Source organism: Camellia sinensis, chromosome 6 (genome assembly GCF_055761805.1).
Source record: "Camellia sinensis isolate YWXY chromosome 6, ASM5576180v1, whole genome shotgun sequence".
Lineage (NCBI taxonomy): Eukaryota > Viridiplantae > Streptophyta > Magnoliopsida > Ericales > Theaceae > Camellia > Camellia sinensis.
This window is the reverse complement of record NC_138966.1, coordinates 192,314,849-192,341,078: the sequence shown is the minus strand read 5'-3', so window position 1 is coordinate 192,341,078 and position 26,230 is coordinate 192,314,849. Positions and strand designations below refer to the sequence as shown.

At 35.2% G+C, this 26,230-nt stretch overlaps 2 protein-coding genes across 5 annotated transcripts; one reads left to right on the top strand and one right to left on the bottom strand.

Moving 5' to 3' along the window:
• The first annotated feature begins 940 nt into the window (after window positions 1-940).
• LOC114306072 (uncharacterized) lies at window positions 941-15,040 on the top strand. Of its 4 annotated transcripts, XM_082875726.1 has the most exons (4): window positions 951-1,114; window positions 1,327-1,349; window positions 11,340-11,699; window positions 11,804-15,040. In XM_082875726.1, the coding sequence occupies exons 3-4, from the start codon at window positions 11,651-11,653 to the stop codon at window positions 14,395-14,397; spliced, it is 2,643 nt and encodes an 880-aa protein (XP_082731852.1). In that variant the 5' UTR covers window positions 951-1,114; window positions 1,327-1,349; window positions 11,340-11,650; the 3' UTR covers window positions 14,398-15,040. The 4 variants fall into 4 exon arrangements, with proteins under 4 accessions (XP_082731851.1, XP_082731852.1, XP_082731853.1 ...); XM_082875727.1 differs by lacking the exon at window positions 1,327-1,349 and having other exon boundaries at window positions 974-1,114; XM_028251235.2 differs by having other exon boundaries at window positions 979-1,114; window positions 11,340-15,040.
• A 5,420-nt stretch (window positions 15,041-20,460) lies between these two features.
• Window positions 20,461-22,338, bottom strand: LOC145793939 (uncharacterized). The gene has a single exon (XM_082876851.1). The coding sequence runs from the start codon at window positions 22,336-22,338 to the stop codon at window positions 20,461-20,463; it is 1,878 nt and encodes a 625-aa protein (XP_082732977.1).
• Between the last annotated feature and the right edge of the window lie 3,892 nt (window positions 22,339-26,230).

Genomic DNA, 26,230 nt, shown 5'->3' with positions numbered 1-26,230 from the left:
GATTAAAGGGCAAATTTGATATAATTAAAAGTAAAATGTTTAAGACCTTTTTTTTTTTTCTTCATAATTTGATCCACAATGATATATCATGATACATATCAACTTCTAATTTGTCACGTATTTAATTGTGTGGAGTCTATCTCTCTTACCACATTATTGAAGGTAAATTTAGAGGTTTAAATTGTAAGTCTCTAACAACACTCCGATTAGTGTTTTAAAAAAAAATACTCTAATTAAAATTACAAAGATCAATCTGACTCGATAAACAAAGGACTAGGCTCCCTCTGACCACTCATGCGAACTAGAGGGCGCTATTATGCAGGTTCTATTTTTATGATTCGAAATATTCATTTTATAAGTTTTTTGTATATATCATTTACAAATAAATTTAAGTTGATTTGATAATCATAACCTATTCATCTATAATATTTGTCGACAAAACAGAAAAGAAAAGAGAGGTATGTTTTTAAAAAGTAGCCATCTATATTTTTAAGTAACAAATGTAATAAATTAGAATATGTTACAATTATTAGAGCGATCTAATTTTATGTACAATAATGATTTAGACCACTAAAAAATACACTATTAATAGCATTAATGCATTGGAAATGACAACACAAATAAAAAAAAAAAGTGGTTGGGGCCTGCTGCCACATTATCAGTATTCCTTCTAATGCTTCCAAACATTTTTCTTTTATGTATAGATAATATACATAAAAAATTATACGAAAATGAATGATTCAAATTATCGAAATCCATAACCTTAGACCTCATATTCAAATTATAAGGATTACCGGTATAATTTGTCTAAAAAAATGTTGCAAATTTCAGTGGGGGCAAAAAAGGAAAACAAGTATGCCAAGAATGCCCCTAAAGTTCAATTTAATTACAATTGGCCCAACATACTACATGAAAATGGGACTACCTGCGTAATTAAACCAAAATCGGGGGCTTCTTCTCTTTCCCTCCTGCACCCAACTCTTTACTGTCTCTCTCCTCCATATTTTTATATTCTTTTTCCCGCTGAGCGAACTCTGCCTGTAATCGCGTCTCTCACTCTCTCTCTCTCTTCTGTTTGCCGAGGAGTTCAGTTTGAGGGTTGAAGAACAATCGAGTAAGCTCGCTTTCTCTGATTTTTTCTTCTTCGTTTTCAATCACATTAGTTTGCTGTTCATGGTCTGTAAAGTAATTGCTCTTTTTTCTACTTTTTGTTAACCTTATTTGGAATCAATCAGTTTTAGGGTTTTGCGTTACTTTTGTCTTTTGGGTAGATTTTCACTCGATTAAGCAACTTACTGTTATACCCATGTCGTCTTTTTCTTGCAGGTGAAAAGTATTTGCTTTTTTGGGTACGTACTTGTTTGATTATTCTCAATGGCATTGTTTTGGGTTTTTACATATAATGTGTGTTTCTATTAGTTTCAATGACTTGTTTGTCTTTGGTCTTTGAAGTATGAAGTGCACAAACTTGAGCTTGTTTTTGCCCCAATTGTTTCATTTTAGTGTTTTAGCTCACTTTCTGTGTGTTTGTTACCTAGGGTTTTGTGGGGTGGATTTATTGAAATTCCAGTTGTTTCTTTGGATGTGTGCAGGGTGAGACATTTTTTTTCTGTGAGAAATTTTTGAATGCATGTCTGTAGCTAATGTCTCCTTTTTTATCTTTTTATTTTTATTTTTTTATTTCTGTTATTTTATTTTAATTTTTTGTATTAGGTTTATTTGTCTGTAGTGGCATGATAATTGAGACTGTAGTTGTAGATCTAGTTTTTGTTTCTTTTTTGTTTTTTGTTTTTTGTAGAATAACCATTGTGTGTTATTGAAAATTTTAATTGTGGTTTTGGGGAAAGTAGAGTCAGCTGGTTTCATCCATAGTTGGAAAAAGGGAGAAGGGAAGAAAGAGCTATTTGTAAGAGCTTTTTATTTTGATTTTTTATTTTATTTTAATCTTAAGTGTTGTTGCTCTACTGGTTTCATCAAGTTTTTGATGAGGAAGGTTTATTGCTTTAAGACTTGTAGTTGATGTATGTTTGGTCTGAGACTTGTTAAGTTGTGTTCCTATATAGTCTTTACTTATGATTAGTTCTAAGCATATTTTTGGAGCATATTGATTTAAAAAAAGTGTTTAAACTTGTACAAAGATCTTATATTTTTAAATTGAACTCTAGTTATTAACACCAGTGAGTTGAGGTCCCCAGGGATTACATAATATATTATATGTGGGCTCTAAGGCTAGGTTTTTTTAATTATTGGACACCACAAGTATTGTTGAGGTATCGAAGTATAATTTCTTAGAGGCATTTAATGATTTAACAATTGTTTGTTTAACTCTTGAATTATTTGGCATGTTTGGAATTGGAGTGGTTTAATGTTTTACTTTTGGAGGAGGGGAAGCAAGGAAATGGCAAGTACATGGCTTGAGATGGATGAACTTGATGACATGCAATACATCACTATAGTTTCAGGATACAATGTATCTGCTAGGCAACCTATATGGTTACTATTTATGGTTTTTGAGTTTATTCACTCAACAAGATAAGGAGATGTGAAAATGCAAAGAATAAAATAAGAAAGTGGTCTTTATGTCGCAAGAGATGCAATTCTCTCGTAGTTATGAACCTTATGGTTCAAAGTCTTGTTTCAAAATTGTTTTGTTTTTGTTTTTGTTTTTGTTTTATGTTTTTTTGTTTTTTGTTTTTGGTTTTTAAATATGTATATTGATGTCATTTTCATAAACATTAGAGTATGCTACTCAAATGCTACTCTTCATTTTTTAGTAGTTGAAATTCAGAAAAATGTATACACTTTACCAAACCAAACCAAACCAAACCAAACCAAACCAAACAAAGCCGTAAGTCCCATCAAATGGGGTCGGCTACATGAATCCTTTTTTTCTACGTAGCCTATCAAAGGCCATTTCAGAAAAATGTATACACTTTATCTTATCTAATTCCCTTTTTATATATGTACTTTGATGCTACTCTTTATTTTATCTATTCATTCACATAAATAGTTTAAAGAAGCTTCCAAAGCTCTTCAAATGTAGCTAGCTTGGAGAATAAATGTTAGAATAGCTATTGTAGTAGCTACCCTGTTGGAGGGACTAAAATGGGCTAAGGCTATCTATAATAACCAACAGACCTCCTTTGAAGAGCCCATTGGAGATGCTCTTAGAAGTTAGAATCATAAGGAAAAGATATAGGTATACTAGAAATGGTGAAAAGTTTACTAGACCATTTGTTTTGAGCAAATGGACATAAAAAGTCTAAAGCAAAAGTTACTTTAAAACGTGATTAATAGATCTCATTTATGAAGCACGAACACCTCTCCGGAGGTCACATACAAGTGCTCAACACGTGTCGGACACGGACACGGACACGGGCCAGACACGCTGGAAAGAGTTGGATACGTTGGGACACTTTGGACATGCTAAGGACACGCAAGGGACACGTTGCGGACACTCTAGGGACACGTTGAGTATTATTTTTTTCAAAAAAAAAATTATAAAATTTAATTTGTTTACTAAAATAGCATACCTAAGGTTGATAAATTTGGTAAAATTAAATATTTAACATAAAATACATATTAAATATTTAAAAATATACATATAATAAAAATACAAAAATATATATTTTGAACGTGTCCCCAACTTGCCGTGTCCTGCATTTTTTCAAAATTTACGTGTCCGTGTCCGTGTCCGTGTCCGTGCTTCTTAGGATCTCATTGCATAGGTGCACCCATGTGGTAAAACAATAATGTCATAGAAAATGAGTGTATAAGATGTCGTTAGAACCTTATGAGATCATTAACAAGTGCCTTTTTAAAGATGTGAAAATTGATATGATAAGCATGGTTGTAAATTGCCTATTGATCCTTGGGTAAACTACCAATAGGTCCTAATAGTTTGATTTAATTCTCATCAAGTCCTATTGAAAATAATTCCTAATAAAATTGTCGTTAAAAATAATTTTTTGTGACGATTTTTTGCATATATCGCTAAAAATTGACAATTTGTGACTTTTTTTTGGTCACGATTTTTATAAATAGTCGCTAAAACTTACAGTTAGTGACTTTTTTGTGATGAATTTTTCAAACTGTCTCTAAAAGTTGAACGTTAGTGACGTTTTTTTGTGATGATTTTTTTAAATTGTCGTTAAAACTTATAATTAGTGACATTTTTTGTGACAATTTTCAAAATGTCATTGAAAATTAACAATTAGTGACTTTTTTTAATAGTGTTTGATAAAAAACGCCATTAATTATCATAGGACCTATTGGATAATAAGCCCATTTATTAGGACTTACACGTAAGTCTCCCTGGATCCTTTTGATTGTAGAAGTGAAAATGGTACACAGTGCCAAACACTTAAACTCGTGGCCTTTTAAGTGTGCATCATATTGCAAGTCCGTATAAATGATAAGCTTGCATGGGGAGCTAACCTACACCCATCTTCAAGGGAAGCAAAACCAATGCTTCGTACTTCTTAGATAGAAGCAGAGGTGGAGTGTGGGGAGCGGCGCAGAGCAATAGGGTTGGTCCTACAGTGTGGGTGGTGTGGCTTTAACTGGTTCGGGTTAGTCGAGGGTTATTGAAATGGTATGTATATAATCACTACTTCTACTACTTGCTTTTTAGCTATCTTATTTAAATATTTGTTGTTATGTTCTTCTGTTATGTAAGAAGTTGTTCCTTGCATACCTCATGTATGTTGGTGGTTTGGCGTGTGTGAACCTTATTTTCACGACTGCTGGAAATTTATTCACCAATATGTCATGTTGGGAGTTTTTGAGAAGTGTCATTGAAATGGCCAAAATTATGAAATTTTATTTTTAAATTAAGACCCATTCAAGAAGTGTTAGACACTGCTGGAAATTTGTGTTAATGCATATAATATGATAGCGGTGTTGGTGGTAGATAGTGGCATGTATAGAATATGATAGCGGTGTTGGTGGTAGATAGTGGCATGTATAGAATATGATAGTGGTGTTGGTGGTAGATAGTGACATGTATATAATATGATAGTGGTAGATAGTGGTAATATATAATATGTAAGTGGCATATAATGGGTTATAATGATGTTTGTAATATCTCCTATATAAGGAGTGTCATTTGGTCTTGTAAAATAAGAAGTTTTGAATATAACGGAAATATATTCCTTCTTCCTCATATTTTCGGAGTTCTTCTTCCTCATATTTTCTAAGTTGGTATCAGAGCAACAAAAAACGCAGCAGCCCTAAAATCGTCATAGCCATGTCGGAAGTCACGTCCGAAACCACTTCAACCCCTGCCGCTGCCATTCCGGTGAAAACGTCCAACTCTCACTCTGTCGAAATCACCACCATCCGCCTAAATGGTGATAATTTTCTCCGCTGGTCACAATCTGTCCGGATGTATATCCGTGGGCAAGGAAAGATCGGTTACATCACTGGTGACAAGAAGGCTCCTGCTGTTAATGATCCGCTGTTCGACAGTTGGGACGCTGAAAACTCCATGGTTATGACATGGTTGGTCAATTCTATGGAGGAGGATATAAGCTCTAATTACATGTGCTATCCTACTGCACAAGAATTGTGGGATAATGTTAGTCAGATGTATTCTGACTTAGGAAATCAATCTCAAGTTTTCGAATTAACTTTGAAGTTGGGAGAGATTCGTCAAGGAGATGATTCCGTCACCAAATATTTCAATTCGTTGAAAAGGTTGTGGCAGGATCTTGACATCTTCAACACATACGAATGGAAATCGGTTGACGACTGCAACCACCACAAGAAAACTGTGGAAGACAGCCGTATTTACAAGTTTCTTGCCGGCCTCAACATTGAGTTCGATGAAGTGTGAGGAAGAATTATTGGCAGACCTCCTCTCCCATCCATTGGCGAAGCATTTGCCGAAGTCAGAAGGGAAGAGAGCCGAAGGAGCGTCATGCTTAAGAAAAAAAGGTAATGGTGAATCAATTGAAATTTCTGCTTTAATTAGCGATGCTGCGGCCAACAAGGCTGCAAATTACCAGCGCAGGTTTGATGATAAGCCACGGGTCTGGTGTGATTTTTGCAACAAGCCTCGCCATACACGCGAAACGTGTTGGAAGATCCATGGCAAACCTGTCAACTGGAAAAGCAGCAAACAAGGAGAGAAGAATCGTGGCTTTCCTACCGCTAATGAAGCCGATTCAGGTCCCTTCAACAAAGAGCAGATTGATCAACTCTTAAAGTTGATAAAATCCAACTCCTCATCCGGTACTCCTAGTGTTTTGTTGGCACAAACAGGTAGAAATCCTAAAGCCTTCTCTTGCCTAAACTTCTCTCCGTGGATCATAGATTCCGGTGCCTCCGATCACATGACTAGTTTTTCCCATTTATTTAGTACCTATTTCCCTTGTTCTGGTCATGACAAAATCAGAATAGCCGATGGTAGTTTTTCACCTATTGCAGGAAAAGGATTTATTAAACTAACTGAGAAAATTAATCTCAATGCTGTTCTTCACGTCCCCAACTTAGCCTGTAACCTTTTGTCTGTCAGTAAACTATCTAAGGATTCTAATTGTCGTGTTACATTTTTTGAATCCCATTGTGAATTTCAGGACCAGAACTCGGGGATGATGATTGGGCGTGCTAGGATGCTTGAAGGTCTTTACTACTTTGATGAAGTACCTGTTAGTAATAAAAAAGCTCAGAGCTTTAATAGTACTAGTTCAATCTCTGTTCGAGAAAAAATAATGCTATGGCACTATAGGCTAGGACATCCTAGTTTTCTTTATCTAAAACATTTATTTCCAGAATTATTTAAAGGGATTGATTGTTCTTCTTTTCATTGTGAAAGTTGCATTTTTGCAAAATTTCATCGCTCTACTTATTTGCCAAAACCTTACCAGACTTCCAAACCTTTTTATTTGATTCATAGTGATGTTTGGGGCCCTTCTAAAATCACTACTCTTTCTGGTAAAAGATGGTTTGTTACATTTATTGATGACCATACCCGCTTATGTTGGATTTATTCGATGAATAAAAAATTTGACGTGAAAAATTTATTCACAAATTTTTACAATATGATTGAAAACCAATTTCAAACCAAAATTGGTATTTTACATTCTGATAATGGAACAGAATATTTCAACGAGCAGTTGGGTGAGTTTTTGGAAAAAAAAAGGGATTTTTCATCAATCTACATGTCGGGATACCCCTCAACAAAATGGCATTGCAGAACGAAAAAATAAACATCTACTTGAAGTTGCACGTGCTATAATGTTTTACATGCATGTTCCTAAATATTTATGGGGTGAAGCAATTTTAACAGCCTCTTATTTGATAAACAGGATGCCTACAAAGGTGTTAACATACAAAACACCTTTCGATTGTCTCAAAGCTTTTTTTCCTGACACGAGGTTGTTTTCTGATTTACCCGCCAAAGTTTTTGGATGTACTGCCTATGTTCATGTTCCTAGTCAATTTCGTTCAAAACTTGACCCCCGTGCTATAAAATGTGTTTTTTTGGGTTATTCCTCAAACAAAAAGAGGTATAAGTGTTTTGATCCTCAAACCAAGAAATTTCATGTGAGTATGGATGTGTCATTTGTGGAAACAAAATCCTATTTCCCCAACACTTCTCTTCAGGGGGAGACAAGTGGAGTAGAAGACCGTTTTTGGGATATTTCTATCCCGCTCCCCAATGTCATTTATCCTACACAAAAACCACATCTGTCTGATAATGATCACTTAGGAGAACCAAGTTCTATGGTGCCTAGTCAAGAAGATTCTTGTTTAGGGGGAGAAGTACTACAAAATGATTTAAATCCTGAGCTTCAGGTTTATACTAGGAAGCGATTTCATCTGAAGAATAATGACCTGAATGTCCATCCTAATGACCCGAATGTCCACCTGAGTTCTGGCATCGAAATTTTAGGTAATCCTATTCCTTCTATTTCCGACCTTGATGTTCCTATAGCAATTAGGAAAGGTGTCCGAAATTGCATTAAACATCCTATTGCAAATTACCTCTCCTATCAAAGACTGTCTAAAAACCATAGAGCTTTCACATCTAGGATTTCACACTTGTTTGTTCCAAGAAATATACAGGAAGCATTGGATGATCCGAATTGGAAATTAGCAGTCATGGAGAAGATGAATGCTTTAAGGAGAAGTGGTACTTGAGAGATAGTTGATCTACCCAAAGACAAGAAAACAGTTGGGTGTAAATGGGTGTTTACGATAAAATGTAACGCAGATGGAAGCGTTGAGAGATACAAGGCGAGACTGGTGGCTAAAGGCTTCACTCAAACTTATGGGATCGACTATCAGGAGACGTTTGCTCCTGTTGCTAAAATAAATTCCATCAGAGTACTGTTATCTCTTGCAGTAAATTCAGATTGGCCTCTACATCAACTTGACATTAAGAATGCATTTCTCAATGGTGATCTTGAAGAGGAGGTGTTCATGAGCCTACCGCCGGGATTTGAGCAGAGACTTGGAAGCGACAGAGTATGCAGATTGAACAAGTCATTATACGGACTCAAACAATCACCAAGAGCGTGGTTTGAACGCTTTGGGAAGGCAGTTATCAGTTGTGGCTTCTCGCAGAGTCAAGCAGATCACACAATATTTTATAAACATTCAAAAAACAGTAAAATTGCAATTTTGATTGTTTATGTTGATGACATCATTTTAACTGGTAATGATGAAGCAGAGTTAGCAGCCCTCAAAGAGAAACTCGCAAAAGAATTTCACATTAAGGATCTGGGAGCTCTCAAGTATTTCCTCGGAATGGAATTTGCAAGATCCAAGGAAGGTATATTCGTTAATCAGAGAAAATATGTTCTTGATCTCCTTGGAGAAACAGGTATGCTTGGTTGTAAGATGGTGGAGACTCCGATCGAGCCTAACTTGAAGTTACAAGCTGCTAAGGCTGAAGAAGTCAAAGAGAGGGAACAATATCAGCGACTTGTCGGGAAATTGATTTACTTGTCTCATACGCGGCCTGATATTGCCTTTGCAGTCAGCATGGTAAGTCAGTTCATGCACTCACCAGGGGCAGAGCACTTTGAGGCCGTTTATAAGATCTTAAGATATTTGAAAGGAACTCCAGGGAGAGGCTTACTGTTCAAGAAACATGGACATCTTCAAGTTGAAGTATACACAGATGCAGACTGGGCAGGAAGTGTTACAGACAGGAGATCAACATCCGGATACTGCTCCTTTGTAGGTGGGAACCTAGTTACATGGCGGAGTAAAAAACAGAATGTGGTATCTAGAAGTAGTGCAGAAGCAGAGTTGAGAGCTGTTGCCCATGGAATCTGTGAAGTAATGTGGATTAAAAGAATTCTTGAAGAATTAAAGCTTTCTCACCCGACACCTATGAAGGTCTATTGTGACAACAAAGCAGCTATATCTATAGCTCATGATCCAGTTCTACATGATCGCACAAAACATATAGAAGTGGATAAACATTTCATCAAGGAGAAAATCAATGCTGGCATAATCTGTATGACCTACCTTTCAACAGGTGAACAATTAGCTGATGTGCTAACGAAGGGACTACACAAGAAGCAATTTGATAAGCTGACTAGCAAGCTGGATATGGAAGATATCTTCAAACCAGCTTGAGGGGGAGCGCTGGAAATTTGTGTTAATGCATATAATATGATAGTGGTGTTGGTGGTAGATAGTGGCATGTATAGAATATGATAGTGGTGTTGGTGGTAGATAGTGGCATGTATATAATATGATAGTGGTAGATAGTGGTAATATATAATATGTAAGTGGCATATAATGGGTTATAATGATGTTTGTAATATCTCCTATATAAGGAGTGTCATTTGGTCTTGTAAAATAAGAAGTTTTGAATATAACGGAAATATATTCCTTCTTCCTCATATTTTCGGAGTTCTTCTTCCTCATATTTTCTAAGTGACACTATGTTGGAAGGAGAAAGGAGGGATGGAGATCACAATCCTCATTCGTGTGTGGTATGGATCATGTTGTAATGGTCAGTATCTATGACTCCTCATTTGTGTGGTATGGATCATGTTGGGAATAGATAATTAAGAGGCTGATGCCCAAATCTTAGAGGACTAATCTTTTTGTGAACTTTGATTGTTTAGTGGATTTTCTTTGGGACTGCCTACACTGGTTCTTATAGTGGTTACATTTATCTGTGATCCATCATTGCAAATAATTTTCACCTACTTTCCCCTAACACTCCGTTTGGATTGGGGAAGAGATGGAAGGAGAAGGGAGGGGAGGTTTCCTTCCTCTTTTTGATTTCCTCAGATTGGAGGACAGTGTGTGAGGTGTAAATTGAGAAGTTGGTCGCTTATGTTTTCTTTTGTTTTTATTTCTTTTGGTGGACTCCTTGTCCTCTTATTGTGCCTTTTTCTTTTCTCAATAAAATTTATTTTTGTTGCTAATCAGAAAAAGATAAAATAAAAGTAAGGGAACTGAAGGGTTACCTTACATGGGAAGGTGATGTAGGGGATCACAACTCCCTTTAAATAACAAGTTGAATATGTAACGTTTAAATAATATGTGAGGGGTATACTAGGTATCAGAACATAATTTTTATGACACTTCGCTTCACCTCCATTTCCTCCCAATTTGGGAGGGGAAGAGATGTGTAAAAATATTTGCTCTGTTTGGTTTCCATTTCTAGAATCACTTTTTAGAAAATTCTACTTTTTCGTTTTTTATATTTTTTTGTTTTCACTAATTTTTTAAAAATATTTTAAGTATTTTTTTTTAAATTTTTAGACACACCTAAGATAAGCACATTTAAAAAGTATAATATTTGTGAAAAAAATTCACTAAATACCAAAAATACAAAAAAATATAAAATAAAAATTCAGTACATTTATCGTATTTTTGGGTATTTATTAATTTTTTAAAATATTTTTTCGCAAATATCTTACTATTTAGATACATCTAAATAAGGTGCATCTAAAAAAGTAAAAAATTGCTTAAAATTTTAAGAATATTCACTAAAAAAAAAAAAACACGCAAAAACAAAAAACTCAATTTTCAAAAAATTGAAAACCTTATTACTCAGACAAGGACAAACATCTATATTTAGGAACACAAATTTCTCTGTAGGCATCTATGTGTGTGTCAATGTTGATGGTTCCAAAATACTGTCACCTTTTCTTTATTTCTGATCTGGATATTTGGCAACTAATCTTCTCTCTCTTTTTCTTTTTTTTCTTCATATGGTGGCAGTTTGTCTCCTATGTTGATAAAATTTTGCTTTATGGTTGGAAGCTTATTTCTGAAGTTTCACCCATGCCTTCCCTCTTCTCCAAAGCCTTCCCTTTTTTTCACCATTGTTAACTGTAAAATAAATTGATACACTTTTGCAGACCTCTGTGGGGAAATCTGAACGACTGATACAAGCTTAGCATGTTTACTTAGCTGTATTGCTACGTCATTCAAGCATGAGGTGTAAATATAACCTTATTCGTCTAATTCATTGTATGGAGGTAAGTTGATTTGGATTTTCCGGATTCTGGATCAACAATGGAGTGCAACAAAGAAGAGGCTATCAGGGCCAAAGAGATTGCGGAGAGGAAGATGCAAAATAAAGACTTTCAGGGGGCACAGAAGTTTGCACTTAAGGCCCAACGACTCTATCCTGACCTGGACAACATTTCCCAGATGATTATGGTTTGTGATGTACACTGCTCTGCTGAGAACAAGATTTATGGAATTGAAAAGGACTGGTATAGTATCCTCAAAATTGAGCCAACGGCCGATGAGGCATCAATCAAAAAGCAATACCGGAAGTTTGCTCTCTTGCTTCATCCTGATAAGAACAATTTTGCAGGTGCGACAGATGCCTTTAAGTTGATTGGAGAAGCTCAGAGGGTGCTTTTGGACCGTGACAAACGGTTGTTACATGACAGTAAATGTAAAGTTTCAAGGCCAGTGGCACCAAATTGGGCCCCACAACAGGGAAGCAGTAACCATTTTATGAGCAAGTCTGCTTCGCGAAGCTTCAATCCACAGCCTCAGCAGCCAAAAACACAGACTCAACCAGGGTTCGCTAATGACCGACAAACTTTTTGGACTGTCTGTCCTTTCTGTTCTGTAAGATATCAGTTTTATAGAGATGTAGTCAACAAACTTCTTTTTTGTCAAAGTTGTAAAAGGTCCTTCACTGGCTATGAGGCTAAGGCTCAAGCTATACCACCAGGAACAACCCGGAGTCGGCATCCATTCCCCCAACAGAAAGAGGTTCCCAATCTGGGTGCTTCTAGGGCCAATGTTCAAGGTAAAGTGGGATCTCAGGGAAATGCTAGCAGTGAGAACAGAACAAGAGAGTCTATCCTCAAGACAGGAACTTCTCAGGTTGATAGGGAGTTTAAAGCCAATGTGAAGTGTGGAAATGTGGATGTGAAAATTAATAAAGACGGTGAAGCTAAATCCTCAGGAAAAGTAAATGGTAAAAGAAGGAAGCAGGCAGCAGAATCAAGTGGTAGTGACTCGGAAGATATTGTTGAAGAGAATGGGGATGTTCTGGCTAAAGAGGATTTTGGATATTATGGAGAGTACCCTCGGAGATCTACTCGGTCTAAAACAAACATTTCTTATAACGAAAAATTAAGTGACGATGATGACTTGGGGAGCTCTTCGAAGAGGGCAAAGTGCGGTTTTCATGCTACTGGAGATCCATTGTTGAAACAAGGAGCACCCAAAGTGAACAAATCAGATAGTCATTCTGTTTATATGGAAGAGGCTGTGAACAAGGTGAAACGGAAAGAAAGTGCTTTTTATGAGGGGAACTTGCAGAATGGGAAAGAAGAAAGGGAGAAAGGAAATGGAGAAATAAGGGCTACGAAGGATAACCACAAGAGAAGCTCTGAAGCAAATGTCGAGTCATCATTGAATTCAAGCTCTATTGTGGCAAAAGATCCAGAAATTTATGAATATCCTGATCCAGATTTCAACGATTTTGATAGGGATAGAAGAGAAGGATGTTTTGCAGTTGGGCAAATCTGGGCTGTTTATGATACTTTAGATGCCATGCCCAGATTTTATGCTCGAATCAAGAAAGTGTTGTCACCTGGGTTCAAATTGCAGATAACTTGGCTAGAGCCGGACCCAGATGACGAGGATGAAATCAAATGGGTTGATGAGGGGTTGCCAGCTTCATGCGGTAAGTTCAAGTATGGAAACTCTGAAAACACCGAAGATCATCCTATGTTCTCACATTTAGTCTACTGGGAGAAGGGCAGCAAAAAGAATACTTACAAGATATATCCAAGAAAGGGTGAAACTTGGGCCCTCTTCAAAAATTGGGATATAAAATGGCACTCTGATTCAGACAGTAAGAGAAAGTATGAATTTGGGTTTGTGGAAATCTTGTCAGACTATGCTGAGGGTATTGGTGTTTCTGTTGCATACCTGAGTAAGGTGAAAGGCTTTTCATGTCTTTTCTGTCGAACAGTGAAGGAAGGAATGGACTCATTTCAAATACCGCCAAATCAACTGTTCAAATTCTCCCACAGGGTTCCTTCCTTTCAAATGAGTGGTGAAGAAAGAAAAGATGTTCCTAAGGGATCTTTTGAACTTGACCCCGCTTCTCTGCCTACTAGCCTAGAAGAGATTGATGTTCTTGATGATTTGAAAGTGGAGGCCACAAACATGCGTTCGGATATTTCATTTTTTGAGCGCATTCGTGCCAACAATTGTACTGAAGACCCTGATGTTGTTCTGTCTTCAACTCCAGAAGCTTTTGAATTTCCTGATCCAGAATTTTTCAACTTCGATGCTGAAAAATCCCCGGAGAAGTTTCAGATTGGTCAGATTTGGGCATTATACAGTGACGAAGATGGCTTGCCAAAGTACTATGCTCGGATTACGAAAATTGATTATTTGCCAGAGTTTACATTGCATATAACATGGGCTGTTGCCTGCCCACTGCCAAAGGACATGATTCAGTGGCTTGATAAAAAGATGCTCATTTGTTGCGGGATGTTTAAGCTTCAAAAGCGTGCATCCATCACATATACTGAAACCAATCCCTTTTCTCATCGATTAAGAGTAGAACATACAGATAAGAAGGATGTATATGCCATCTTCCCCAGAAAAGGTGAGGTTTGGGCACTATACAAGAACTGGAATGCTGGACTTAAACGTTCTGACTTGAAGACCTGTAAATATGACATGGTACAAATCCTCGAGGAAGATGAAATGAAGATAAAGGTTTTGTTTTTAGAGCTGGTGGGTGGTTTTAAGTCAGTTTTCAAGCCTCAACAGGGGTCAACATGCATGATGGAGATTGCTCAGAGGGAGCTGCTTAGATTTTCCCATCAGATTCCTGCTTTCCGCTTGACAGAAGAGAGAGGTGGCAGCCTGAGAGGGTACTGGGAGCTTGATCCTGCAGCATTGCCCGTCACTTTTTTCCGTTCAAGTTGATATTGGGAGGGCGGGGTGGATGAGGGAATCTAATATTTATATGCACCCGATATCTGTGATACACCTCGGTGGCTAAGGCCTTCCAGTCATGTGATTGTTCGGTAAATGATATGTTTTGGTGGAGGACTGGCTCAGACTGGATATGTATTCAAAAACCTTGAGCCAGTTCTGGGATGAATTAATGCGTCGACTTGTGCTTTCCCAATTTTGGTCATCCTGATGTGCATACATGGGCCGTCTTACCAGGACAGTGGAGGTCCATTTCTGATGTTTTTGGTCTGTGGCTAGCTGCATTGGATTGAAAAGGTGACTGTTTCTATTGCTTTATCCCTTTCTCTTTCTCTTTTTCTTCCTTTTCTTCTTCTTCTTCTTCTTCTTCTTTTTGGGTGAATCGCAGCTTGGCCAATTAGGTTGACTAGTAATCGGCAGGATGACATGAAACAACTATTGTTGTCTAAACTGTAGTGTCATAATTCACTGAGACTTGTTTATCTATGTATGTAGATGTACTTTTGTAAGCCTTTTTTAATATCTCGACTTTAGTAGCCAAGCAACTCAGCTGCATATTGTTGTTTTACTTTCAGCAATGTACTGATGGCCTCAGTTTTTTATATCTCAACTTTGGTAGCCATTGTTAGCACAAGCTACTCAGCTGCATATTGTTTGACTTTTTACTTTTAGCAAATTACTGGTGTCGTCAGTTATATCCTCTTATGTGGGCTTTTTAGTGCAGCTTAAGAAGCTGCTTATAACTTCTTTTTTTGGGTGTGTACCTTTAAAATCTTTTTTAGGAGTGTTTGGTGCAATGGTAGAAATAGCTTAAATAAGTTGAAAAAAACTGATTATTGAAAGCAAGGGAGATGTGCTTTTAGCTTTTGATTTCTGATGTTTAGCTTTGAGGTTGCTGAAAGCTGCACCAAACAGTGCCTCTATTTGCCGAGTCATCTGTGTACTCTCAGTACTGAAGTTGGATAGAGGTCTTAGTTGTGCATTAGCTTATTGTATCAAAGGATTGTGCTCTGGTAAAATAGTTGAGTTGGAATCTCTACGATGACACTTGTTGCCAAGGCAGCTGACCTGGATACTGCATATAAATGTTCTTTAAAAGGACTGCGTGATATTCATCATCTGGCGATATATAGCAGTCCTTGACATAGATGCAAATATTTAGTTTTCTGCTTCTACAGATGTGCCTATTTTACCTTGTGTGCATTTGTGTGTAGTATTTATTGTGTTTTGTTGTTTGGTTGCTTGATGGTGAATCGATTAGCAAGTGATGTTGGTGAATTGGTTACTTATATAGCATTCGCAATGTGTTGCTATTCTAGTAGTAGGTGAACAAATGATCACTTTTGTCTATTAGATGAAGATAGTCATGTGTTCTCTATCCACATGGCCATGTAACAGGCTAGTGCAAAATGCTCTAATGGTCCTGTTTGGCAGTGTTGATGTTTGGTGCAACTTCTGTATACAATTTGATTATTTCTAAGAACCAAACCAAACAGAGAATGTTTTGTTTGGGGCATTCTGATAATCCAACTAGGGCCCTCTCCAACCCAATGCCCAATTGGTATTTTCTTCTTCTTTCAAAGTTATTTCTGTACTTTTTAAAAACAGTTTATTTTAAAGTTATCAACAATAGGAAAGCCAAAAAAGAAAAAAAAAACCCTATTGCCAAAGCAATATTTACATGCTTTTATAAATTTTTTTTTATCAAAACAATTTTGTAAATAAAATCATTACTTGCCTTGGCCATAATTTTTATAAAGCTAGGTGCATGTGAATAGTCGCGACACACACACAAAAAAATAAATAAATAATAAAAGTAAATAAATTACTTGTGATGATAAAAAAGAGTTATAAAAATGTTTTTTAACAAACATTTTTAGCAATTTGATTAAATCGTCACAAAACAAAAAGGTTATCTAGAAAATATAATATAAAAATTAAGAATTTAATTTAATTTGTAGAGAGAATTGTTGAAAAATTCAATTTAACAATTGTCTAAGTCATTAAGTACAATGAAATTTTTTTATTCGTGAGAGATCCATCATTTGTAAAATATTTTAGTGAGAATTTTTTTTATTATTTTTGAAGGATATTTTATTTTCAATTTTATCTCTTATTTATTTGTTGAATTTTTTTAACTATCTGTTCAAATTTTTTTATTTGTTCAATTTTTTAATTATCTGTTCAATTTTTTTTATCTGTTTAATTTTTTGACTATATCTGTTCAAATTTATATCTATCTGTTCAATTTTTTTTTGTATAAATTTTTTCTGTCCAATTTTTTATTTGTAGAATTTTTTTTATCTGTTTAATTTTTGAACTATCTTTTTCATCAACAACAGTAACAACACAGATCTGGATACCACAAACACATCAAATATATCCAGATCTGGATTGACCCGTTTCAAATCCAAAACACATCAATGTATATATATATATATATATGAACTGCCTATTCTGCAATGAAGAAAGAGCCTAATTAGAATAGTAAGTTCTACGGTGGCTTTTGTGTTCTTATATATAAATGGACCCAAGCCTCTTCCACCTTCACTGTAAACTCCTGCTTTAACAATGAACCCAAAAATATATATATATATATATATATGAACTTCCTATTCTACAATGAAGAAAGAAACTAATTAGAATAGTAAGCTTTACTGTTGCTTTTGTGTTCTTATATATAAACCAAAGCCAAAGCCAAAGCCTCCTCCTCCTCCACCTCCACCTCCACTGTAACTGTGACTCTTGTTTTAACATCGATCATCACCCCATCTTTATCCAATGCCAATCATTATCTCTTACTAAAACTTACCAACTCTAGCAACAATAACACATTCGAGATCAGAGATCGATGCGGGGACCAGATCGAAGATCCCAAATTTGTTTCAAATTTGAGATCAGCGGTGACTGAGACGGCTACGGTGGTGTTGGGATGGTGGAGGTGGTGTCGAAGATGAAGAGATAGAGAGAAGAGAGCGACGATTGAGACGACGACGATGGTGTTGAGACGGTGGTGGTAGTGTCGGAGATGAAGAGAGGGAAAGAAGAGTAAGAGGGTTTGATTTCCTGAAGAGATTTTCTTTTTCTACTGTATAACCTAAATATATATATATATATACATGAATAATTTGGTCATTTTATGACGGAGTGCCCTAATTTGTATTAGATTTTAAATATTGTTATATGGGAAAAACACTAATAAATATCAAGTTTAGATAATTTTAATCATATAGTCATGCAATTTATTTTGTAGACTGAAAGGTCCTAAGTTAATGTTATTTACACTTAAGCCCACGAATGTAACGCTTGAGTTGGCTGTTTGGAGAGGTTAATTGGGTGTTTAGGTGATGTTGTAGCTACCAAAACTCCCAAAAGCACTCTATAACAATTTTTTCCTTTTCCTTCCATTACGAACAAAACAGAAGCTCAAAAATTGAAACTTCAACGTTTCTTTGCAGACGCTGCAACGTTGATCCTCATTTTTTGTGAATTGGACACTAAATTTGGCAACGTTGCACCTAGTATTCTTTATTCCCCAAACTAGAGGCCGGGCACACGTGATGCGTGTGCAAACTCGTTTAAAATTATAATATGATTTTGATATTATTTTTTCTAATAATATACATATAAACCATATGAATAATTATGTACAATGTAACATTTGATATTAACGTATTTGATAAATAAAACATATGCACATTACAATATGTACACGTGTTTTGAAAATTGAAATATTTACTAATCTTAACTAAAAAAACTATACAATAAAAATTCATGTAAAATCTAAATTTGATAACATGAGACCGGAGATCCTGCAAAATATATATTTATATATATATATAAGATATATTTATCATAAGATTGCTAATAGTATACATTGATTAAAATTATATTTCACATTCTGAGGCATAATTATACATAAGTTTGGTTTTATAATTGGCTTATTATGTATAAAGGCACAAAAGGTAATTATTGTGTTAATTTTTTGTAAACAAAATCTAAAAGTTGAAAACTTACATATCGACATAGATTGACATCGTTCATATCAAATGTCATGTTCAATGATCTCTTCAAATTGTTTTGATGCAATTTTTGCCATAGATCTATGACAACATTAAACTACAAAAAATAAGATGGAATTGACCAAAAATGAAGTACGTAACTTTAGTTATACATACAAACCTATAAATAGATTACCTTGTAACAATGTTGCACATGTATTTGTAAGCTTTCAATTTTTGTATCATTCGTTGCCTGTAAAACTGAGGAAAAATATCTCACAGTCATGTAAGTTGATTGTTTGACAAATTTATAAAATCTAAAATTAATTTGTAAATTCACAAATATGAATATATGGAGCGTAGTAGTAAAATTCATAAGACTTGATCTTTTACCACATATATGTCCATATTGTCTTTGCTGCATATACTTGCTCTACCAGATATGATAGGATTTCTATAAAAAGATTACAATAACTATTAGCAAATGTAATATATTGAAATTATTCATATAAAATACCACAAACACATTTCATACCGATGTTGTCATTTCCTCAAAAGCTCTCGCACAATTAATTTTCCCAATTGTTTTTTATCAACTTTAATAGAGACCTTCCATCCAAAACTGTATATGGAGAACTGTTTGACCTACATTAATTTAAAAGGTATAGTCAAACTCAAAATATATGCGAATATTGTCAAATTAAATAGCAAAAATTTTACAAACATTATTTTTTGAACATAAGTGAAGCCAATACCTGATTTTTAACTTTCTTATCTGCAACCATGTTTGCTTCCTCTTGGTAATTCTCCCAAAGCTGAAGTAGCTTTATTTTTTCAAGTATTCCTACAATCAATAATTATATGAAGATATATTATAAGTATATTAATTGTAGATTTTAAGAAATGACATAATATAAGCTGAATAAGAACATATTTAGTACATACCTCATGTATCAATAATTTGGTAACAAAACGTCTTTGTAGACTACATTGCGGGTATACACTCCTTCTTCATTATTAACTGAACCCTTTTTAACCAAGACTTTCGTTGTTTGATCTGACACCCCTCGAGATAAAGCAACATATAGTTGCCCATGACTAAATACATGATTCGGAAGGTAAATTCCCACATGTGGAATTGTTTGACCTTGTGATTTATTTATCGTCAAAGCAAAACTAAGGCGAACTGGAAATTGTGTGTGAGTCATTTCAAATGGAAGTTTTAAGTTTTCCGGAGCCTTTAATGGAATGCGATGTAGGAAAACTCTCGTGCCTTTGAAATGTCCTGTCAAAATCTCTGAATCTATGAAATTATCGTTCAAAGCTCGACACAGTAGCCTTGTGCCATTGCACAAACCAGAAGAAGGGTCAAGATTCCTCAAAAGCATAATTGGGGCTCCAACTTTCAAATGCAATGCATGTGGGGGCATTCCTCCTGGTGAAATGGAATTTAAAAACTCTTGTTGATACAAATTTTGGGTATCATTTTCAACTTTATCAAATGAGTGGTACACTCTTGATTCTCCTGGAAATCTCTGAATGATTTTCTCATTGAGCTTGTCGACATCTTCATTGTGAGGAGTTATTATGCCCCTACTAACCATATACTCGGCTTCAAAAGAATGGTTTATGATATCAGGATAAATTTCTTCTAATAGTTGAACTATTGATTCTTCGCCATTCCATGGTATTGCCATCGATGTTGGTACTTTGATCATTTCATCTATAATGGTAGGTTGTACACCATTTCCAACAGATAAAAGAAATTCACCAAACTGTTGGTCATTTATAGAGCGCATGTTTTGCTTTAAACGAAGTATTTGAATGTGACTCCAAAGAGGTGATTTGACTATCGATGCAGCAATAGTTTCCGCTTTTGTACCTTTAGGAACAACTGGAAGTACTTGTTGAAAATCACCACCAAACACCATAATTTTGCCACCAAATGGATAATCAACACCAGTGATGTCTATGAGTGTTTGATTCAAGGCTTCAAAAGCATAACGATTTGTCATTGTAGCTTCATCCCAAATGATGACTGTTGCACGTCTAATCAGTTCTGCCAAATCTGATTGTTTAGTAATGGAACAGACGAAGCCTCTGGATTTAAGGGGATCTTGAATCTTGAATGGGCTGTCCTTCCACCAGGTAAAAGTGTAGCTGCAATTCCAGAAGTTGCTGTTGCAATGGCAATTCTCCCTTGACTTCTCACTGAGGCCAATAGTGCACGATATAAATATGTCTTTCCAGTTCCACCTGGGCCATCCACAAAGAAGATTACGCCAGTATTGCATTCCACAGCCTCCATGATTGAATTGAATGCTAAGTGTTGATCACTATTTAATGTGGCAATAGAATTTAAGTCTTCTTGAGGAGTTACAATGGAAAACTCATCTTGTATGACCTTTGGAACTGTTGAATTATCACCCAAATTCATTGTCATCTCAGGCAAATCGTATTCTGATATGTTCTTATTATGCTGTAATAGGAGACAGTTTATATCTTGCAGGGTTTTGTTAAGGATATACATATTATTCATACTGTTTGAAGATATGTAATCTTCAATCAAGTAAGGATAAATTTCATCCCACAAACTTCGCACCCCTGTTGGCACACAGTAAACCAAAATTGTAACGAACAATCTCCTTAAAGCCGATGGCATGTGCATGGTTGCAGCTTCTAACAAACATTGTCGTATGCTATCATCATGCTCTAACAAACCATGATGTTTAGCTGCTTGTTTAAAAGTTGGGTACGCAATTCCATTAACCATTAACAAATGATCGAATGATTTTGGTCCTCGAATATGATTGAGTAAAATTCTCAAGTAAAATCTCTCCCCTTCTGATGGCGAAACTGTGTAAATTCTACCAATTACTCTTTGATGGTTCAATCTTAACTGCCAAATCTTTGCGCTATTACACCATCTATAGTGTTGTGGTATCTCTCGATATAAGTATCGATTTGCAGTTTCATCATCAACATTTAATTGAAAGAATTGGGTAAGCATTGTTCTGGAATAATACTCATCGCCTAAAACATTTGTGATGTCTTGGAACGTATAAAACCTCACTTGCTGCTTATTTGGTAAGTGTATTTGGAGGCGTTCTACGCTAGGAGTCATTTTGGTCATTGAGAATTTGAATATTTTCCACAATGCTTCTGGAGCACAAACCCATCTTCCATCTATGAACTGTTGTACTTCGTTATAATTAGGACCTTGACGAACCTCTAGTGCAACACGGTCAGGCCCTTTATAAACATATTTGTATAAATACTTCACACTTGTAACACTACTGCAAATTTCAAGATTGATATGACAATCATATTTCAAGAGCAACCATGGGTTGTATGGAATGACCCAACTATTATCCACCAAGACGCTTGGATTACTCTCTACAGGAACTGACTCCCCTTCTCTTCTTCGATAAATAGGATATGAATCGTTTCCAAGTGTAGTAATTGAACAAAATGGCTTTGGGAAACGTCTTTTGCATCGACCATTTGTCATACACGGGGACCGTTCATTGTACATTCCACATGGGCCATGTATCATGTGTTTCAGAACTGCACTGTATAATCTAGGCTCTAATCTCTTGTCTGGAATTTCAGCTCTGACAATGTTATCATAATCGTTAGGAGTGCGTAACTTATCATTTTCATCCAAAATAATGACCATGTGGGCATGTGGTAAGCCTCTTTTCTGGTACTCAATAACATATGCATATGCCAGAACCTTCCCGAGTACATGTTTTGTAAGAATGTCGGTCTTCATCTCATCAAATTTTGAATGAAATATTCTTGTTAGCAAATCAGGACGATCATGTGGTGACTGTCCAGGTAGCAACTCAGCTTTAATTTCAGGCCAATTTGGATTGCAGGTCATCGTAAGGAAAAGATCAGGTTTTCCATACTTTTGGACCAGAGCCATTGCATCTTGATATCACTGATACATGTCTCGTGGGCTACCAACAAATGACGATGGCAATATTGTTCTACGACCAACATTACCTAAACAAATATTTCACAAAAGGAAAAAAGAAATTGTATGTATGAATATAAACAAACATGCGTACATGTAATTGTAATATCGTACGTGACAATTTGTACCTCCATAATTTTCACCAGCATGTATTGCATCTAGAAGACCTTGATAAAAATCTGCTCGAATGTGATTCTGATGAGTACGTATCCATCTTAATTTGTTGGACTCAATCTTCACGTAATTATCTACAACATACTGCTGTAAGAGACGACCTCCTCGAAGAAAAAGAGATTGATCACCAGGGCGAATCTGAATTGATAGTATTTCAATACTTATAAATAATTAAAAGTAAAGATTTTATACGAAATAATTATAGATTGAATAACTTCGACGAAGTAAATTTTTAATATTATGTATACGTTGTTACCTGTAGCATATAAGAATAGAAATCACAACATGTTACTTTTCTGCCATCATTACTTCTGGTATTTACATCCCATCCATATGAACCGTAGGGTAACAACAGAGGATACTGTAATGGATCATAGTATCCGACAATATCAGAAATATTTAGGAGGTGACCACTGGTTGATTGGACAATGATATCTCTTGGTTTTAAATTTCCAGCTTCTTCGCCACCTACTAAAACTGCAGCAACTTCAGGAGTAGTAGGAAGGTTGTATTGGGGCCTATTACGTGGTTGTTCTTTGATTTGAAGTCTGCATTCATGTATGTCTAGACGCTGAGCCAATTGGCGGAATGTGTGTACAAATGGATTATGAGTATTTAAAATATTCTTTATCTTGTCAAGCAAATCCAAGTGCAATTATTCATTTTCAGACATTCGATTCTCATTCTCATGGTCAGTGTCATAAACATACAGTTGCAAATATCTCGGTCTGTCGCTAGAATTTGGTAAGAGACTCCCAATCTTATGATATATGGCTCCTTGTGCACGAAACGTGTACACACCTCGAGTTCTTGTTGCTAAGTTTTCATCAACATGAACACCCATTGAAGTGAATGAGAAAACATGATTGTAGGCTCGAATATTTTGTCTGAAATGATGACCTTCCACTGTTTGGTCAGAGAAAATATCAATCATCTCATTTGGAGCTACTACTGGTGGCAAAATAATTGTTCCATTATTACAACACATGGTAGATGTTTCACGGTGGAACAATCTTGCGTTGCAATGTCTACATGTAGTTGGAGCAGGGAACTGCATTCTTTGGAACCTTTCACTTTCATGAAAATTTCTTGCACAATTATGATAGCTCCTATGGATAAATGATCGATTATCTGGAATATCTTCATCACTGAAAGCATCCTGATTGTGGTCGACGTGAGGGATATTTCCTATAACAATATATGTATAATGTATGGGTTTATTATTAACACAGTAGTATTTATTTGAAAGTGTTTGAGTTTCATGTTGAATATTAAATGTAATTGTACTGCATATCATATTTGCATGATCATATTTTTTACATTTATTGTAAAGGTTGTTTATTTTGTAAAAGTACTTAAACTAAATAAATTATTTGTACCTTCCATCTGAACTTCACGAAGATCTTGTCTGTTGCCACTTGTGCTTCCATGCTCATACGTCGAATGAGTAGGTGCATATCGGGGTAAGTCGATACGTGCGAGTGCAGTCATTCTACTTCCCGTCTAAAAACATTAGTCGCAACCAAATTGCCTTCTTCGTGAATGGTTGGCAAAACTGTTGCTCGCGGCCTACGCCATCCTGTTCTATTTCTTCTTGGGATTGCATCGAAAAAGTTTAACATGCATCCTAGCAGTTAAAATTATAAATAATAAATTAAATGAATATTAATGTCAAAAGTGTAAAAGCTTACAAAAAAAAAATGTTTATAACATTTGAATACTTACTACTTGTTTGTGCATTCGCCATATTATGTACTTGATTTGGATGAGAAGTTTGTTCGATATTTTCAGATATTTGCCTTCTTTGTCGATAATTTGTTCGTCGCCTTGCAAGTTGTTGTTCGCGTTGTTCAATAGTCAAAGCAGCCCTCCTTTGTCTAGCATAATTACGCCAACTTTCCCTTTGAATTTCCCTTTGTTGCACATTAGAGGTCGCACTTTCCTCGCGAATAAACAATCTTCGCCTGCGCTGAGTAAGACGACGTTGCTCCAATCTTGCTGAGCGTTGTTCAGTGCTTAAGTTTTGAAGGCGTAACTGTTCGAATTCTCTTTGTGATTGTTCAGTTTGAGCATTTGGTTCCGAAGCTGAGCGTTGCCTCCTCTGTTGTAGGTATAAACGACGTCGTTCACGATTTTGTTGTTGTACATGTCTCAAATTTGATGTGTTAGGGTAATCGTGATTCATTTTTCCTAAGATTGTAAGCAAACTAACACTTACGTAGATGAAATCCGACTATCTTTAAAATGTGCCTACATTATATAAAATTATGTAAGAGGCAATTATAGTATATTCACAATGCGACTCGTATACTCACAATATAATAAGCTTTATATTTTTATGTAAGTGTTTTCATATGTTTGTTTTTATATTTTTATAATGCATATTATTTTAAGTACTAATCTCATTTTGTGGAGAATTAAATAAAATTGCAAGTGAAAGAGATTACCTAGTAATGATGAGCCAAAGCGTGTGCAACTTGAGATATGATTTAAAAACAAACTGAATATAATTTTTTCATACATTCGATTAAATATAAAAATAAATAGAAAATAGAATTAAAAATACTTACAGTCAAAAGAGAAGTAGAAGATAAGTATTAATAAAACACGACTGTAGAAGTTATTTGTTCTGACAATCACAAACTCATTACGTAATAAATATAAAAAAATCAGATGAAATTTTGGGACCACTGAATTCTTTCTTGTCAAAAAAATACACTTCAAAACAAACATATGAATAAACAAAGGGTTGTTTAGAAAAGTTACAATTAAAAAGATTAGACACCTACAACTTTCTTTGAATTTTGGCCACCCATGGTTTTTTCCAAATTTCATGAGATTTGGCCAAACTTTCATGAATTTTAACTAAAAAATTATACAACAAAAATTCATATAAATAAATAAAAAAAAATTACATATAAATAAAAATAAAAATAAAAATAAAGATTGAATAAAAAAAATTACATATTTGATTTTTTCAAGCATAGAAAAAGAAGTTATATATTTGAAGCCATTACAAACCGAAGCAATAGAACATGTACCATCAAAGCAATTAGGTGTCGATAGAGAATAATCCGAAAAGTTTATTCTGAACAACACAAAGTTATAAAGCAACCTTCTGAATCAATAAACGAAGGAAAATAATAGTCAGTTTTTCTCTCCAACAAATCGATTAACATACTTTTTTCCTTTTACTTTTTAATGAAGAAAATAAAAAGTGTAAGTAATAATGGTACACACAAAATAACAAAACAGGAACCCATATTCTTGGAACACTTGCAGTAAAAAATAAATAATAAACCAAAAAAAAAAAGACTTATTTGTTTTTAATTTTTTTGAAATAAAACAATTTTTATGAACATTGAATTGTTTTTAAGAAAACCACACACACAAAATTAAGCAATCAAACAACCTAATTTTTTGAAAACATAAATTGTAAACACACAAACACAAATGTTGATATCAAAATTCAGACCCTTCTCTGAAACCATATTTGACCCCTCTTGGTAACATGAGACCGGAGAATATGCTCCATATTGTCATAAATCTAAATTGATAACGACTTGCATAAAATCTTCGGTATCATGTTACCAAAATTCTTTCATCTTCACCTCTCTCTCTATTTACTATAAAATCTTCCCTTTTATTTGTTCAATGATTTATTTCT